This window comes from Pseudomyrmex gracilis, unplaced genomic scaffold (assembly GCF_002006095.1).
Source record: "Pseudomyrmex gracilis isolate BER0280 unplaced genomic scaffold, ASM200609v1 scaffold_23, whole genome shotgun sequence".
Lineage (NCBI taxonomy): Eukaryota > Metazoa > Arthropoda > Insecta > Hymenoptera > Formicidae > Pseudomyrmex > Pseudomyrmex gracilis.
The window spans coordinates 442,349-457,186 of NW_018020607.1; the positions used below are offsets into that span (position 1 = coordinate 442,349).

A 14,838-nucleotide genomic window follows, 5' to 3' on the forward strand; every position below is an offset into this window, starting at 1 on the left:
AGAGAGAGAGAGAGAGAGAGAGAGAAACAAGTCGAGAAAGAGAGCGAGACGGAGAGAGAGCGAGAGAAAAGGGGTAGGAAAATCGGGAGAGGAGGAAGGGAGTTAGCAGCCCTTAGCCTCGAGTGGTAAGACCGGCTCCGCACGCTGCACTAGACTCTAGAGCACTTGAGCGGCCCGAAGTCGAAGAGGCGTTCATTAAACGATAACTCACACTCGGAGAAACATCTTGTTAAATTGTCGATCTAACGACAATCAGTGCGCAACGCTCTCGCGGGTTACGCGAAGGAAGTGCACTCATTACGGGCGAGCAAATTTGTTGCTCAATTGTGCTTTATGGTGACGATAGTATCGTCGAACCGTGTGGTCTTTGTATCAGGAAACGCGCGTTATCAGCAACACTAGAACAACCAGAGCTGAAGATACACCTGTGGTTTACCACATCCGTCAATTTGACGGATATTTTAAGGAAATATTTTATTTTCAACTTTTTTAATATTTAAGTAATTAATTAAAAAAAGCTACTCTCAGTTGTAAGGCTATTTTTTCAACGTACATTTGGACAAGAGCATTTTTACAATTTGTGTAATTTGAAAATCTGAAATCCATCATTTAGATTTGTATTTCCTTGTTCTAGTGTTAAGTAGAAAATAAAGTTACTACAGTCAATAGTACGTATTTGCACACGCGTAGCGTTTTTCCATTGTGAGATATACTTTTAATATATTTGTGTTTTCGAACTCTATAAATTCGTATCGGTCATTATTTGCCGTAGCACGAATTTGCCGAATGTGCGCAAACAGAAAACAAAAAAAAAAGTGTTTGGAAAATGTTTGGAATATCTATTCTCAATCGCATCTTCTCTCTCTCGATATACGGTAACGCGAGGGCAAATTGTAAATATTAGCGCGCAACTACACCATGATGGGAATCCGATTATGCGCATAAAAAATCATTGGCTAAAGTTTGTTTCCCCTCGGCGCAAAAGCGAATTCAGTTTTAGGAACGTGTGTGATTTCTACTATGCATTCGTTTGAGTTTCAATTACACACGTGTGCGGCATTACGCGCGCGCGCTCACGTCGACCGATCCGCTGGATGACGTTTCCAATGCAATTGCAGCCGCAACAGCTGTCCATCAAGATTCGCTTGCGCTCTTAATTAGTATTTATAAGCGCGCATCGATATTGACGCGTTGAAACGGCGATCACCTGTCATATGGTGTGACGCGCTTAAATTACACGGTCACGTAATTTCATTATTTTCAATTAGATCGGCCAACGTGTTCTCAAATACTATCGTTATCTTTATATTGAAACAATTAATGATGTGCTTTGCAGAGAGAGAGAGACAAGTGTGCAATTTCTAAAGACAGACATTTTTGTGTCTTTGTCTATTAAAAATTGAAACATTGAAAATTGTTATGTTTAATATTTATCTAAAATTGTTTTTTTTTTTTTTTTTATGAATGTCCGATCACTAAGACAGTTGCCTCAAGTAACTTGTTCTAATAGCGTAACGACAACACTTGTGCGTAAACAGATAATATCTTCAGAATATTTGCGAACCAACAATAGATCTGGCGTCAACAGAGACGCGCAACGACGACGGCAGCAAATAGTAATTAACCAACCAGCGTATTCCGATCTCGCGCGCTCGATCGAAACAAGAGAGCGATAATTGACCGATATTCAGAATGCAGACGCGTCGTGTTCGACACTTCCGCGGCTCAAATTAGATGCGCATGCTATTGTATAGATGCTTGTATGTTGCGCCAACTTGCGTCCAATGTGCGTGGCGCATATATTTCATATGCCGGTCGGGTGTCTGTATTATCATGTCCTGCGTGTAACGGCCGGGGCGATGGCATACGTGCGAGGTGTGTACAAGTTTCCTCGAAGAATTGCGTCAGAGGCTCCCCGAGGCTGCTTACGTCGCGCGCTCCAAGGGGAACCCGAGAACTAATATAAGCAGCGTCGAGAGACTTTACAGACTCCAGACCTAATAGAGTTCGTGATCTACATAAGGGATATCGGTCCGGGCATCGGGATTAACTTTTACGCATTAATATGTACCGTGTGAGAGAGCGCTCGACGTAGCTGCGTGCGTGCGCGACGAAATTTGCCGTCGAAGACGCTTTCTTCTTATATACGTTGTCCACCAATTTAGCCGAGAGAGGCGTGTCCCACGTCGTCGTCGTTCGCGCCCGTTAATAACGCCACGTCGTTAGCTGTCGCGGCGCGTCTCGGAAATAGAACTTCGCGAAATGCCGGCGCATATTGCGAGAGAGGGAGAGAGAGAGAGACGCGCGCGCGCGCGCGCGGAACAACGTTAAATTAAACGACTGCGAGAGCATCGCGTCAGCCGTCCCGGTTAATTTGTCTGCTGTTTTTCTGAATAAAAACCTCGCGTAATTGCAGACAGTTCTTTCTCTTCGCGCGCGATAGTTTGCTCGACGGAGAATTAAAACTGATAACGTTTCTATATCAGAATAATCAAGAGAGAGAGAGAGAGAGAGACATACTGTGCTTTATTAAGTGATAAATAATTATTTATAATAATAATGTTAATAAATAATAATAGTAATATAGTAAAAGATAAAACAAGTTTTGAAAAATTTCCACGTTTCTAAAGTTTCATACGAATTGCAGGACGTGATTGCGAATTGGAAAAAGATTTTGTGAGATCGCGATGATGTTCGTGTGAACGTGAAGTAAATGTTTCCCTCTCCATTTGTCACCCGCGCAATACGAAAACGCCGAAAGGTCACAACTGCATCAGAAGGGATAGGATGAAAACGCTCGAAACAAAAAGAAAATAGTTCCGTAGCTGCCGTAAAGATCCACGAGAGGAGAAACAGAGAAAACGGGAAAAGACGAGAGGAGGAGTAAAAAACAAAGGGAGGAGGGCCGACTTTCCTTTTACACACCGGGGGTGTATAGCCACTGACTCAGCTGTGCTTTCACGTCCGTCGCCGTAATGAAACGAGACCCCTAATGTCATTTGGTCCGGCTTTCTCCCGACATCCGGGTGGTGCTCCAAGACGACGACGACGACGACGACGACGACGATGATAGCAGCGGTGAGAGAAAGAGCGAGAAGGGAGCGGAAAGAGCGCCTCGCGGAAAGAACGCAGAGAAAGAGGACCACCACTTTTCGAATTAACCGGACGGCTCGTCTTAGCTAAAACACATCGTCCGTGAGAGAACGAGGAACGTCGTCGGGGACCGTTGACGGCTGCGGTCCTTCTCTCGAGGAGGGTCTCGAACGAGTCGAGGGAATGGTTTGAGTGCCGGGGGTGTATATAAGCGAGGCTTCGCCAGCGCGTGATCGCGACCACAAAGCCCCGGGATTCCGGAGCGTGACAAACCCCGGAGAAAAAAGAGCGTATGTATAGAGGAGAGGCCGACCTCGCTCCGATCTCTTCCACCGACTGACCGCGTCATCGACTCTTTCGCTCGATTCCACCGCGGGGAACCTTCTCCTACGGGAACGATATAGGCATGCAAGCTGTTGTCTGTACGTTCCGCAATGCGAAATCCCGCTAAAACTCGTTTCCCTGACACACGAGCGCTCTCTTTTTTTTTTCGTTTTTTTTCTGCCGCGTCCGCAATCGGCTTTCGCCGGTGCGGTTCTCTCCTCTGAATTCTGATGCGAAGCGCGCTAGTTCACGTTTGCTCCTCCTCCGGATTCTTGCGGGAATTAAAGCGAAACGGTTGCCGAGACTGACATAAGCCGCGCTGAGAGATTACGCAACGTGAAGAAGCTAAACAATAAAACGCACAAAATAACGATTAACTGTAACAAATGAGGTCTTGCGTTTGTCATTAGAGAAGCCTCTTTGTGTAACGCTAAGCTACTTACGTATTTTACATAATTTACATATTTTCCGAAGGTTACAATGCTTTTTATAACAATATTTTGTTTTATTTTATGCGTCAGGAAATAGCTACAGAAAATTGTGCAATCTTTTCTTTGATTTTTGTAACGCAAAGTTAGTTTTGCCAATGCAATCTTATCTCGGCGTCGCACCGTTGCCGACATTGGGGGAGAAAGTTGCGTTTTATACAACGCGAAAAAGGGTAATGCTATGCATACGAATGCATTCCGGTGTTCATACGATATCCATAAATATGCGAAAATCGCGTAACACTAAGCGAATTCCCGAAACAGGCTTTATCCTCATCGGTTTTCCTCGAAGGACCGGGAGGGTCATCATATATGTGTACGGCATATACCTCCCCCATGTACGTGTACATATCGTAAATTCGATCGGGGAGAACAACGCCATGTTTTTTTCCACTCCCCTAAGTAATCCAGATAACAAAGTTCCTCTCAATCTGGCCTATCATCGCGCCAATATCCGCCTGTTCCTGTAAATCCTCTCTCTCTCTCTTCCTCAATATCTTCTTCGTTGCTGGTCCTTCATTGTTGATCCGATTACTCTGCTCTCTCCTGCGAGAGGATATTGCGGAACAAGCGGACAGTTAAGATGCGCGCGCGGGACTGGGTTATGCGCTGTATATGCGCGCCATTGTTCCCTAGAGTCAATTAAAAAGGCAACAACAAAGACCCAGTTTTTGCCAAATTTTTTATCATCCGACTCGCTTATTCAACATTTGCATTTATTCCTCGCGAAGAAAAAATGAGACTTTTTTAATTGCGAGAAAAACACACACGCGCTCTGTCAACGAATTCGCAAACTGTAATTAATCAAAATGACGAATCGACCTACTTTCGTCTCCCGAAAATTGGCGAAAACTGTCTTGAAAGATACATCTCCCTCGTAACGAGATAGCCTATCAGAAGTCAAGGCCGTAACGTATCCGACACGCGATGCGCGCTTGATGCTCCCTTTCCGAAAAATCCCCGCCCTCTCTTTGCCGCGGAAACGCTTCGCGCGCGCGTTTCTTTCTCCTTCCCCGATTATTATCGAGAGTTATATACCGACGCGGTAATTTCGTAGTCGCACGCGCACGACATCCAAACCTGGCGTGGCGTGAAACAGCCGCGCTTAAAGCCGCATCCACCGGGCTAATGTCGCAGATACCTCCCACGGCGAAATTAAGGCAAATCGTGTGCCAGCTCGCTCGCTCGCTCGCCGCCGCCATACGACACCGTTTCTGGCTGGAAAATCGATATGCAAATCTACGCGCAAATCCTAGTAATCTCGCTTTACCCGCCCCGCGGCCCTTGCGCGACGGCTCGACGACTGTGCGCTCGGCGACCCTCCGCCGCACACTCCTTTCATCCACCTAACTTCTTTCTCCCGCAGCCTTCGTCTCCTTCTGCCGCGTGCTTTTCTCTCTATCATTCTGTCTACGATGCTCGTTTCAGCAGCGAGGAGAAACGCTGTTCGTTCACTCTCGGCGTGCTGCCGCCCGCGTGGGTTGCGACCGGAGGGGGAGGACCGCGGGGGATGCGGGAGATGGGTGAGAGGTTATAAAACGGGGTTAGCCCGGGTCTGAAGGATCGTGTTCGTCGGCCACCTTCGACGACGGGGCTTTATCGAGGTGAAAAAGGTTGCTCGACATCGACCTCCCGCCGCCATGAAGTGAGCACCTTCCATCCCGCAGGCCCGCGCCAACCCCCTTGCATCCCTCTTGCTTTTTCCTTTCCTTGCGCCATGTCGTCGTCGGAGTCATTTTCGCGGATGTCTCCCCGGGTTGTTTTTTTCCGCGCAGCTGGAAAATGATCCGAGCGCCTTCGCGCGAATTATTATCGCATGGTTTATCGTTGTACTTCTTATGCTTTGCGAGTTGCTCGTCGTAATTTTGTGTCGAATGTTGTATATCGATGCCGATCGAGATTGTTTTACGTCGCTTGGAACAGACGAGGCTCGAGTACGACTTTTGTAGATGATATAAAGGAATATGCAAATGTTTGATTTGAAATCGATTACGAGAGAGAGAGAGAGAGAGAGGCATATGTATATACTTCGATTTACTTTCGAATCTGAATTTACGATATCGTTTTTCGATGGTTGTTACAAAATTCCTAACACAGATTGCATCGCTCCGGATTCGATAGCACTATACATTTAACAACATTTACGAGTTTATTTTGCAACAGAATTCGTAAAATAAATACTTTTTGGATGGAGTCGCGTTTCTGGTTTCGAATCGGCGTTTTGTCTTCCGCGCGTCTCCGGGGCAATTTATTTAGCGTGAGACGAGCAAAAAGAAAATGCACGTCCCGACGCAGTAGCTTGTACTCGCGGGAGGTCAGCGCGAAAGGAAGGAAGACAATCAATCTTGATCCCAATTATCGCGTCGCTCAGCGACTGTAATTGAGTCGGTCTCGAGCCTCCGGCCGCCTTCTATCCACGGGCGTTTCTTTTGTATGTAATGCCGGAAGGCCGAAACAATGAGAGCACAGAACAGTTTCTTTGTCGCGCTCATGCGAGTCGACGGAAGCATTTTTTTTTTTTTTTTTTTTTTTTGGCCCCGGCGCACCTGCTTGTTTCGCGTCGATGAGTTATCGGGGAAACCCCGAACGGGCTACAGATTATTTACTACCTTCCGTATCGATCGGATCTCTCTTTTGTCTTCTCGCCTTTTTAACTTCTACATGTTTTCTTTTCTCGGGATAAAATAAAATAAACTCTTTTTGTTTTTAGTAACGCGACAAATTAATACACGCGAAAATTACGACGCGTAATCTGATATTGTCTCTGAGTGAAACGTCGCGTTAAAGGTTATTCACTTCACAAGCTGGAAATTTTTTCTCAAAACGACAGATTTAAGCCGTGCTCGTGTGGATCGTACGAGATTAGTCTTGAAAACGAGTAAGATCTTGTTACCACGCGGCTCAGACGTTCTTTATCACGTCATCTTACGACGTAATAAGGTTAATACCTTCTTCGGATCGGCTGCTGTAAAAACAGCAAAACCTTGCCTTTATCTTATGTCAGGCTATTCGTTTTAAGCGGATAAAAAAACATGAAACTGAATAGTATTTATTATCATGTTAAGGAAAGGTTTATACTCGCCAGTCACATTTTAAAGAGACAGAGAAAAACGGCTTCTTCGATATCTTGTGTGTACGTGCCGTAAATTTTCAAGTAACACATAAATGCTGCCGTCGTAAAAATGTTTAAATATGATCTCAGGTTTCTGAAGTTTTACACACAATTTTTATATTTTTTGCTATATATAATTATTACAATTATAATTAAATTGTTTCTTATATTACAATTTAATTATGTAGCAAAATGCAAACAAATAAATTTGTAATTAAATTTCGTAATATAACAAAATTGTTTGCTGATGACAAATACAATGTAAGTTGACACAATGTGACTCCAGAGTCACGCGTGTCTGGGGTATACTATATATTTGTCGATATTACATTTAAGTTTGAGAATGAGACAATTTAGTTGTTAAAAGATCTGTGAGATATTACATTATTATGTATGAGATTTATGTTACCCGTCTCTGGAGATCCTCTAAATATCGTTAAAGTTTCATTAAAATTAGAGGGAAAAGCATTTCGCGCGGCTCTCTAGAGAGAATGCTGTTTCTTATCAGTAGACGCTTTAAATCAACTTTAATATTACAGTTAACACCGTCTAGAATGTTACATCAGCGTTAGTATTCCGAAACTATATTTATTTGCATCATTACGAATCTACAACACTGTACAAAAAATTCCATGAAACATCGCGTATTATTTTAATTTTTTGTTACATATTTTTTTTCTCTCTGTTCACGCAGTTTTAAATGACAAATAACTTTGCCCTCAAATCTCTCAGTTTTGCGTCAAGAAACGAGAGATTACGAAGCCGTAGGCCAGTTTGAAGCTCTCGCTTTGACTGGTTCCTCATTACACGAGCAATGAAGAAACAGACGGACTGGAAAAGCGATGACCTGTGAGGAAAAACAAACACGTTATCGACGTTCAAAGCCCCAGTCGCGAATCAAACGACACGCGCGTCCTGTGTGCAACGCCGCGTAGCCCGCGCACGAGCAAGCACTCGAACGGGAATCCCCGTCTTGTGCAATTAGTCGAGCTTAAATCGTCTCGTGTCAACGAGAAGTTCGCTGCCGTGGAGCGCGACAACGTTGACAACAACGACGACGACGACGACGACGACGACGACGACGACGACGACTATGGCAAGGACGATGAAGAGGGCGGAGCGTTTCCTCTCAATGGGACGAAACTTTCTCGTGACGGGTACCTACACATTATTCCTCGAAACTCTCGAATGTGCTTAATTAGGCGATATTTGAGCGCTCGTCCCGCCGCCACCGTCGCCGCACGATTCAACCCCTCCGTTTTCCTTCTCGGCGGCCCTCGCAAACGTCCGCAACAACCCCCCTCTGTCTCCTCCCCGTGGGAGTTTACGCTCGCAAGCTGCTATTACCGAAAGCCACTGGATTTCCGTAAGAAAGCACGGAGGGGCGATGGTTACCCTTACGGTCGTATATATAGTCGTCTTACCTGAACTAATATTGTTAAGGTCTAATTAGTACCACCGCGACACCGACGCGCGACCTCTCGTCCTCTCATCCTTCCTTCCTCCATCTTCTTCCTCCGTCGCTCTCTCGTCCCTTTCTCTACTCTCGCAGAAGCTTCTCTTTCTCACTATCATCCCCCTTCCCCGCTCTCAACACTCTCGAGCATCTCTCCTTCCATCTTCCCGCCTTCGCGCCACTTCCGTATTCCGGCCTTGCGCCCGCAACTTACCCTGTAAACCGCGTTACACTTCGTCCCGACACCCAAATTACGGGAAGGAGAGAAGGTTCGGGGAGAGGCACGGAGGGAACGCTCGGAGCAAACGAGAACCCGATACCGACGGGTGTGTAGAGGGATCCCTGATGCTGGATGACTTTCGGATATTAGCTATATTATGTACCACTTGTACGCGAGTGCGTTTCATTTGTGGATAAATTGTAAGACGGAGGGAGCTTGCATTACGGGAGCTTCGCTGTGGCAATGCCGCGCCTCTTGCATAAACACGCGCATAGATGTGTTAGGCTGTAACGGTGTATCTTGTCGGGAAATTATAGTACACACGCCTTACGCCTGTACTACCGCGAGTGTAGACGAGATGGAAGATGTATCAAACATTTCGTAACTAATAGGATCGTTACGTTCCTCTTGTGTCATCACATTAATATTATTATGTTGTAATAATATTAATATTATTGTATTATATTATTGTAACAATATTAATATAATATCACATTATTATACTGATGTTATGTCACAAAAAAAACAAAGAAAACGACAAATTTAAACGAAGTTCTGTTTTTTGGTTTTGTTTCAGGGTCGATGTAACAGAGAGAAGCCACCTTGCAAGTATTTCCACCCACCGCAGCATCTGAAGGATCAACTTCTGATAAACGGTCGTAACCATCTAGCGCTGAAAAACGCGCTGATGCAGCAGATTCAACAGGGTCTCACGCCGGGGCAACCCCTCGTGCCCGGGCAGGTACCCGCAGTGGTATGTCAGACAAACAGAAATTCACAAACGATCGTTGCACCAACGTCTTCTGCTATTCACACATTCACACACACCTTCTTTTTTGATTCACGATCGAAAAATTTTGGTTTTGTCTGTGTTTAGTCAAGAGTTATTTATTATCCCCCTTTCTTAGATTTACCCTTTTCTCGGTAGGCGACGCCGCGTAGATCATTGACGGTGCGGTGTCGGAACTTCTTTTTCTCGTAACATTTATCACAATTAAAGATACTGAAGATCGCATTATTTTTTAAACAGTGTTTCCGAGATACGTCCAAAGTGCGACACCCCGCCGTCTGTATTTACCTGCGTTTCTTTTTTTGTGGACATTGCACACCAAGAGATAAACATTTGAGAATTAAAGTTCAGCACGCCGCATGTTCTTGGTCAGTGTCATCCCCTTACTTTCTAGAGGAATCTGTTTCGTGTTATATTTATATATATACATATATATATATATATATATATATATATGTATATTGTATATATATATATATATATATATATTTCGATAGTCAATTTTACAGAATCCGGTTATGCAAACCAAAGGCTCTTAAATCGACAATACACGGCTTTCTTTTTAATAATTTGCTATTCTTGTCACAACTAATAAAATAAATTAATAAATAAATTATAAATTGGTTAATTGTAAATATTTATGAAGAGATTTTTTTTGAATATTTGATTTATAAACATTTTCTGTCAATTTGTCTAGAGATAAGATAATTCGAGTTAAGAGCCTTTAGTGTCGACATCAGATTCTCATCGCAGACATTTACGTATTGTTCGTATTCATTATTCAACGGGAGGCCTCGTTAATTACGGGAGAAGCAAAGTGTCGACACGTTAAACTTTTCGATATGATCAAGGGTGGAGACGTTTCGGACGCGGCGAAGTTTCGTCGGCTCTCGTCAAAATTTCACGCGGAACACAACGTCAATTTCGATCGAGGTGCTGCTCTCCAAATCTACATGAGACGACGAACTTCTCCGCGTTTTTTGTCCGAACGCGCGCCCTCTTTTGTACGCGAAGAAGTCGATGACACGTGTGTACCAAGGTTTTGCGTTCTTAATGAGCGGGGTAACAATTAAACGTGGTAACTCGTCATTAACGTCCGCCCTCCTTATTCTGTTATTCATGACATACATTCATAGTCGTTGCTACGTGACATTGAACCCTATACTATGACTGCCTGTCTGTCCCCTATGTTTGCCGCTGTGGCTCACGTGGTTGTGGTTGATTGTTGGTGTGTTCTCCAATTACGTCATTGGTGAACAGGAGGCACCGGCACCTCCGGCACCACACCATCACCTTCAACAGCAAATCCAGCAGCAACTTCTCGCTACCCACGCCTTTATGGTAACTCCTGGTTTTGGTTGGCTTCCACTAATTTTTAGTTTATTTGTCGCTTTGCTGGCTATCGGTGAATGTAAACACACACCCGCTGTCAAGTTTATTTACCGTATTGTTTGATATCTGATAATATCGATGGGTATTACATGCGTAATATCGTGAATTAAAATTAGTTTGCTCAGGGCGAGTCAAATTAGAGGGGGTGTGAATGAATTCTGTAAATTTACATTCACCGTATCCACTTAAGCGAAGCGCCTGTAATTAGTAAGCGTTCGTACGAGAGCTTATATTTTATTTTACAAACTACGCCGCATAGTAAATCTTAGAGAGTAACTTTTTATTTGCATGCTTATACGAGAGATGTTTTCGTTTGTTTATTGAGCAAAAATTTGTTTGTATACACGTTTTCTCGAAGTTTTTTTCGTAGAGGAGACGAGCATGTAGAGTACTGCGGCCGAGTAGAGAATCCGCGCGCTCTCTGACTCTGAAAAGCGACGAGAACTCGTCGTTTCTTTAAAAAAGTTGTTTTTGTATCTTTATACCGTTGCATAATAGCGACATTATTACAATTATATAAAATCTTGATGAAACTCGAAACTGAACAAGAATGGAAATTTTCAGAGTCGGAGAGACTAGAGGAAACCGGATGCGAGGCGTGGTAATTTTGAAAGTTGGTTAGGTTTGACATCATGAATTTAGTAATGGCAATAAAACCGTCTTTTTTTACATTTTTTTATTTTTTTATTTTTTTCTTCCAATATACTCGGAAACATTGCCGATGTGAATATCGCTGAACCAATACATATACATTTTTCAAAGAATTACCTAGCTGCGCTTCCAGAAAGCTTCTTTTACAACGACGAAAGCTCCCAGGGTACCGGAAGCTTTTGAGAAGAAGGAACGAGAGTTCGGCTCCGTTCGTTCCGCGGAGATGTGCTTAAAAATTACCTGCCTTCGCTTCTCGGGAGCCAGCTCTCGCTGCAAAACCAAACGCTTCGTGTGGGAAACGTACGCTTGTCGTTAAAAGCGAAGGGGCGGACACGGAGGAGAGAAAAAAGGACGATTAAGGCTTCGCGAGGCTCCGCGCAAATGAAGGCGCCTTTTCTTTGCGGATTCTCGCCTTTAGTGAGCGCGCGCGCGACCAGAAGCTCGTTTCTCAAGTTCACCAGGTTAACGTTTCCTGATTATTTTATCCGGCGCGCGAAACTTCTTTTCAGAAAAGTCATTGTCTTTCCTCTAAGGATTAGAAGTTGCTTTGACTTTGAGAAAGTAGATTTATTCAATTATACAAGTGACAATGGCGACTGTTTTAAATTTGTAAATAGCTACGCGTTTCGTGATTTGATAAGAACACACGTATGTGTTGCTCGAAGATTTTTGGAATCTCACAAACAAGACATTAATCAGTAATTTTTCCTTCGCTACGTTGCTATTACGTCAAGTATCATCGTGTTGCTTATTTACCCGAAATTGGAGCGAGCAAGGCGCGGAGATCTTGCAAACCGGAAGATGTATATTGCTTGTCTTAAAGTTAATAAACAACCAGGGAACTCGCGAAGCCTTGATGCACCTTGTAACAGAATTTACACGGATATAGTCAGAAATAGTTGATTATACACACAGGGTATTTGGTAATCGGCGGGAAGGCGCTAACTTCAAAGGAAAAGTAGATTACTCAGCTTTGAACAAATCGATTTGCAAGGAAAATGTTTTTGTTTTCTAGAAATACACCATTATCACCAAATATCCTGTACGCGCGGTTCAGTTTCGTAACGTAAACTCGCTTTTTGAAAATCGATAATCGCGCGCGTCGCCATAAAAAACGCAATATCGAAAAATCGCGCGGAGCGAAGGCAGGGGACAGGTGTGTTCTAATCCGTGTTACCTGGATATCTTCCGGGTGTGTTTTCGCAGGCGACGAATCCGTACCTGACCGGTATGCCGCAGGTTGGCAATACGTACAGCCCGTACTTTGCGCCTAGCCCAATCATGCCGGCGATAATGGGTCCGGCGGACCCAACGGGCGTCGGGAGTCCGCTCGGCGTGGTGCCCCAGACGGTGGCGATGCCGCAGAAGATGCCGCGTACCGACCGCCTCGAGGTATGTCTACCACCAAACTACATTCAACAACAACAACAACAACAACAACAGCAACAACAACAACAACAACAGCATGGGGCCCAACACGGCGCAGCCGGGGCCTCAAGGTGCCCGATGGCCGCGCCCAATACCGTGTACCAAGTGCCGGCCGGTCCCCCCAATCAGGTGTCGCCCGTATCCACGATGCAATCTGTCAATCATCCGCCGTCCCCCACCACCATCACCACGACATCTCTATGCACCCCTTTGCACAATCCCCATGCCCATCATCATCCCATTCACAACCTCATTTACGTTCACGCGTATTACTAGAAAGGCTCGACGTTTACATAACAGGACTTTCGAATTTGGCTCGGAACGCCCGAATATCGATGATGTTCGACTGTAATTTCGGCGTGACGGCGGATTCGACGAAGCCGCGCGCCCAACAACAACACGCGTCACTTCATTTTAGTCTTCTTCGGTTATCTTCTTCTTCTTCTTCTTCTTCTTCCTCTTTGCGTTATTCTGTTCTCTCTCTCTCTCTCTCTCACTTTGTTTTTTTTCTCACGCGAGTGTAGTCGGGTGGATTAATCAGCCCGGGCGTAACGGAACGCCCGTGGTGATTAGAGCGTAACGATGACAACGGATGAAATTGCAGCGGGCACCGGGAATATCCTGATTTCGCAGACGCGCGTCGCTAATTACAGTAATTTACGCCGCGCGAATCCCGTAAGGCGATCTGATTACGCGAGCCGGATGGCTTACGTTCGTCGCGCGACATAACGATCGATTGCGATAGTATACATATATATGTACATCGACAGATCCCTGGGCTGGAAATCGGACATCCCGAATGGAGAACACGTGACGGGCACAGAGAGAGAAACCGAGAAAAACTCGTCTCTCTAATTTGGGTTTGCAAAGCGCTATATAATATACATACATATATATATTTATATATTCTCACATACGCGCGATTACACATATTCTTAACGTCACGTGTTCGATCACAGAGATATGATAGTTTTTAGACGTTTAGAGAGACGCGTCGAGATTAGCACGAAGCGATATCGTAGCGCACTCGATATTTTGGTGCAAGTAATTTAGACGCGAACGTAAAGAAATTCTCGTGAGGATTTTTCACGACAACTCGAACGATCGACGGAGAGAGGAGGAATACAAAACGGGAGAGAATTTGTGAGAAAGATTTTTGTGCATATATTTTGTAATGCGACGGTGTGAGAGAAAAAACGTGTAACGCACTTTTACGTGGCGACAAAGCAACTCTAATTTAAGGATATATCTGCACGTAGGAGAATAGATTCTTAGATTCATCGCGCAAGCGATGGAAAGGTCTAAAAAACAAACAAAAAAAGATTGGTCGAGGAGATTGTATGATAAAAAAAAATTCGTAAGTCACACGCAACTGCAACGACGAAACGTGATTGATTGATTAATTAACTTGTAGATTACGGAATATTATGCTGGCTGGTTAATAGAAGTGAACGAATTTGCACGAACATCTCAGTGTAAAATTAAATATGGTTTTTTTTTTACCTTGATTCACATGAGTCTCGTGGAGACACCTTCGCAATTTTTCTCGACGAATTAAGATAAATTGTCGCGATAATCACGTCATTGCGGTTATCTTCTCGTAATGCGCGTATTTATTTAGCACTTAGATTTTTATCTCGATGAACTACGTAGGCGATATTGCGCTTGCGTTAAGATTAATTTGAAATCCTCTTTGCAATTTAATATTCGTTTATTTCTTTTTTTTTTTTTTTTTTTTTATCCGTTTGAATACATGAACTTTGCGCGACACGTGATCCGACGTGTTGTCTGACGATCGCCGAGCACTTTCGATACATCATGCGAAAGATGGAGGATCTATCAATCTCGGATAGCCATCGAACCCTAGTTTTTGCCGCGCGAGCC

General features: G+C 44.2%; 1 protein-coding gene across 6 annotated transcripts in view; it reads left to right on the top strand.

The window, feature by feature from the left end:
• Nucleotides 1–14,838, top strand: part of LOC109851976 (protein muscleblind) — a 359,227-nt gene that overhangs the window by 299,621 nt on the left and 44,768 nt on the right. For 5 of the 6 annotated variants that reach the window (XM_020422635.1, XM_020422631.1, XM_020422633.1 and 2 more), the window contains 3 exons: nt 9,271–9,447; nt 10,744–10,824; nt 12,733–12,918. In XM_020422635.1, coding sequence (XP_020278224.1) covers nt 9,271–9,447; nt 10,744–10,824; nt 12,733–12,918 — 444 coding nt within the window. The remainder of the gene's footprint in view (nt 1–9,270; nt 9,448–10,743; nt 10,825–12,732; nt 12,919–14,838) is intronic. The other variant, XM_020422636.1, reaches the window with a different exon arrangement.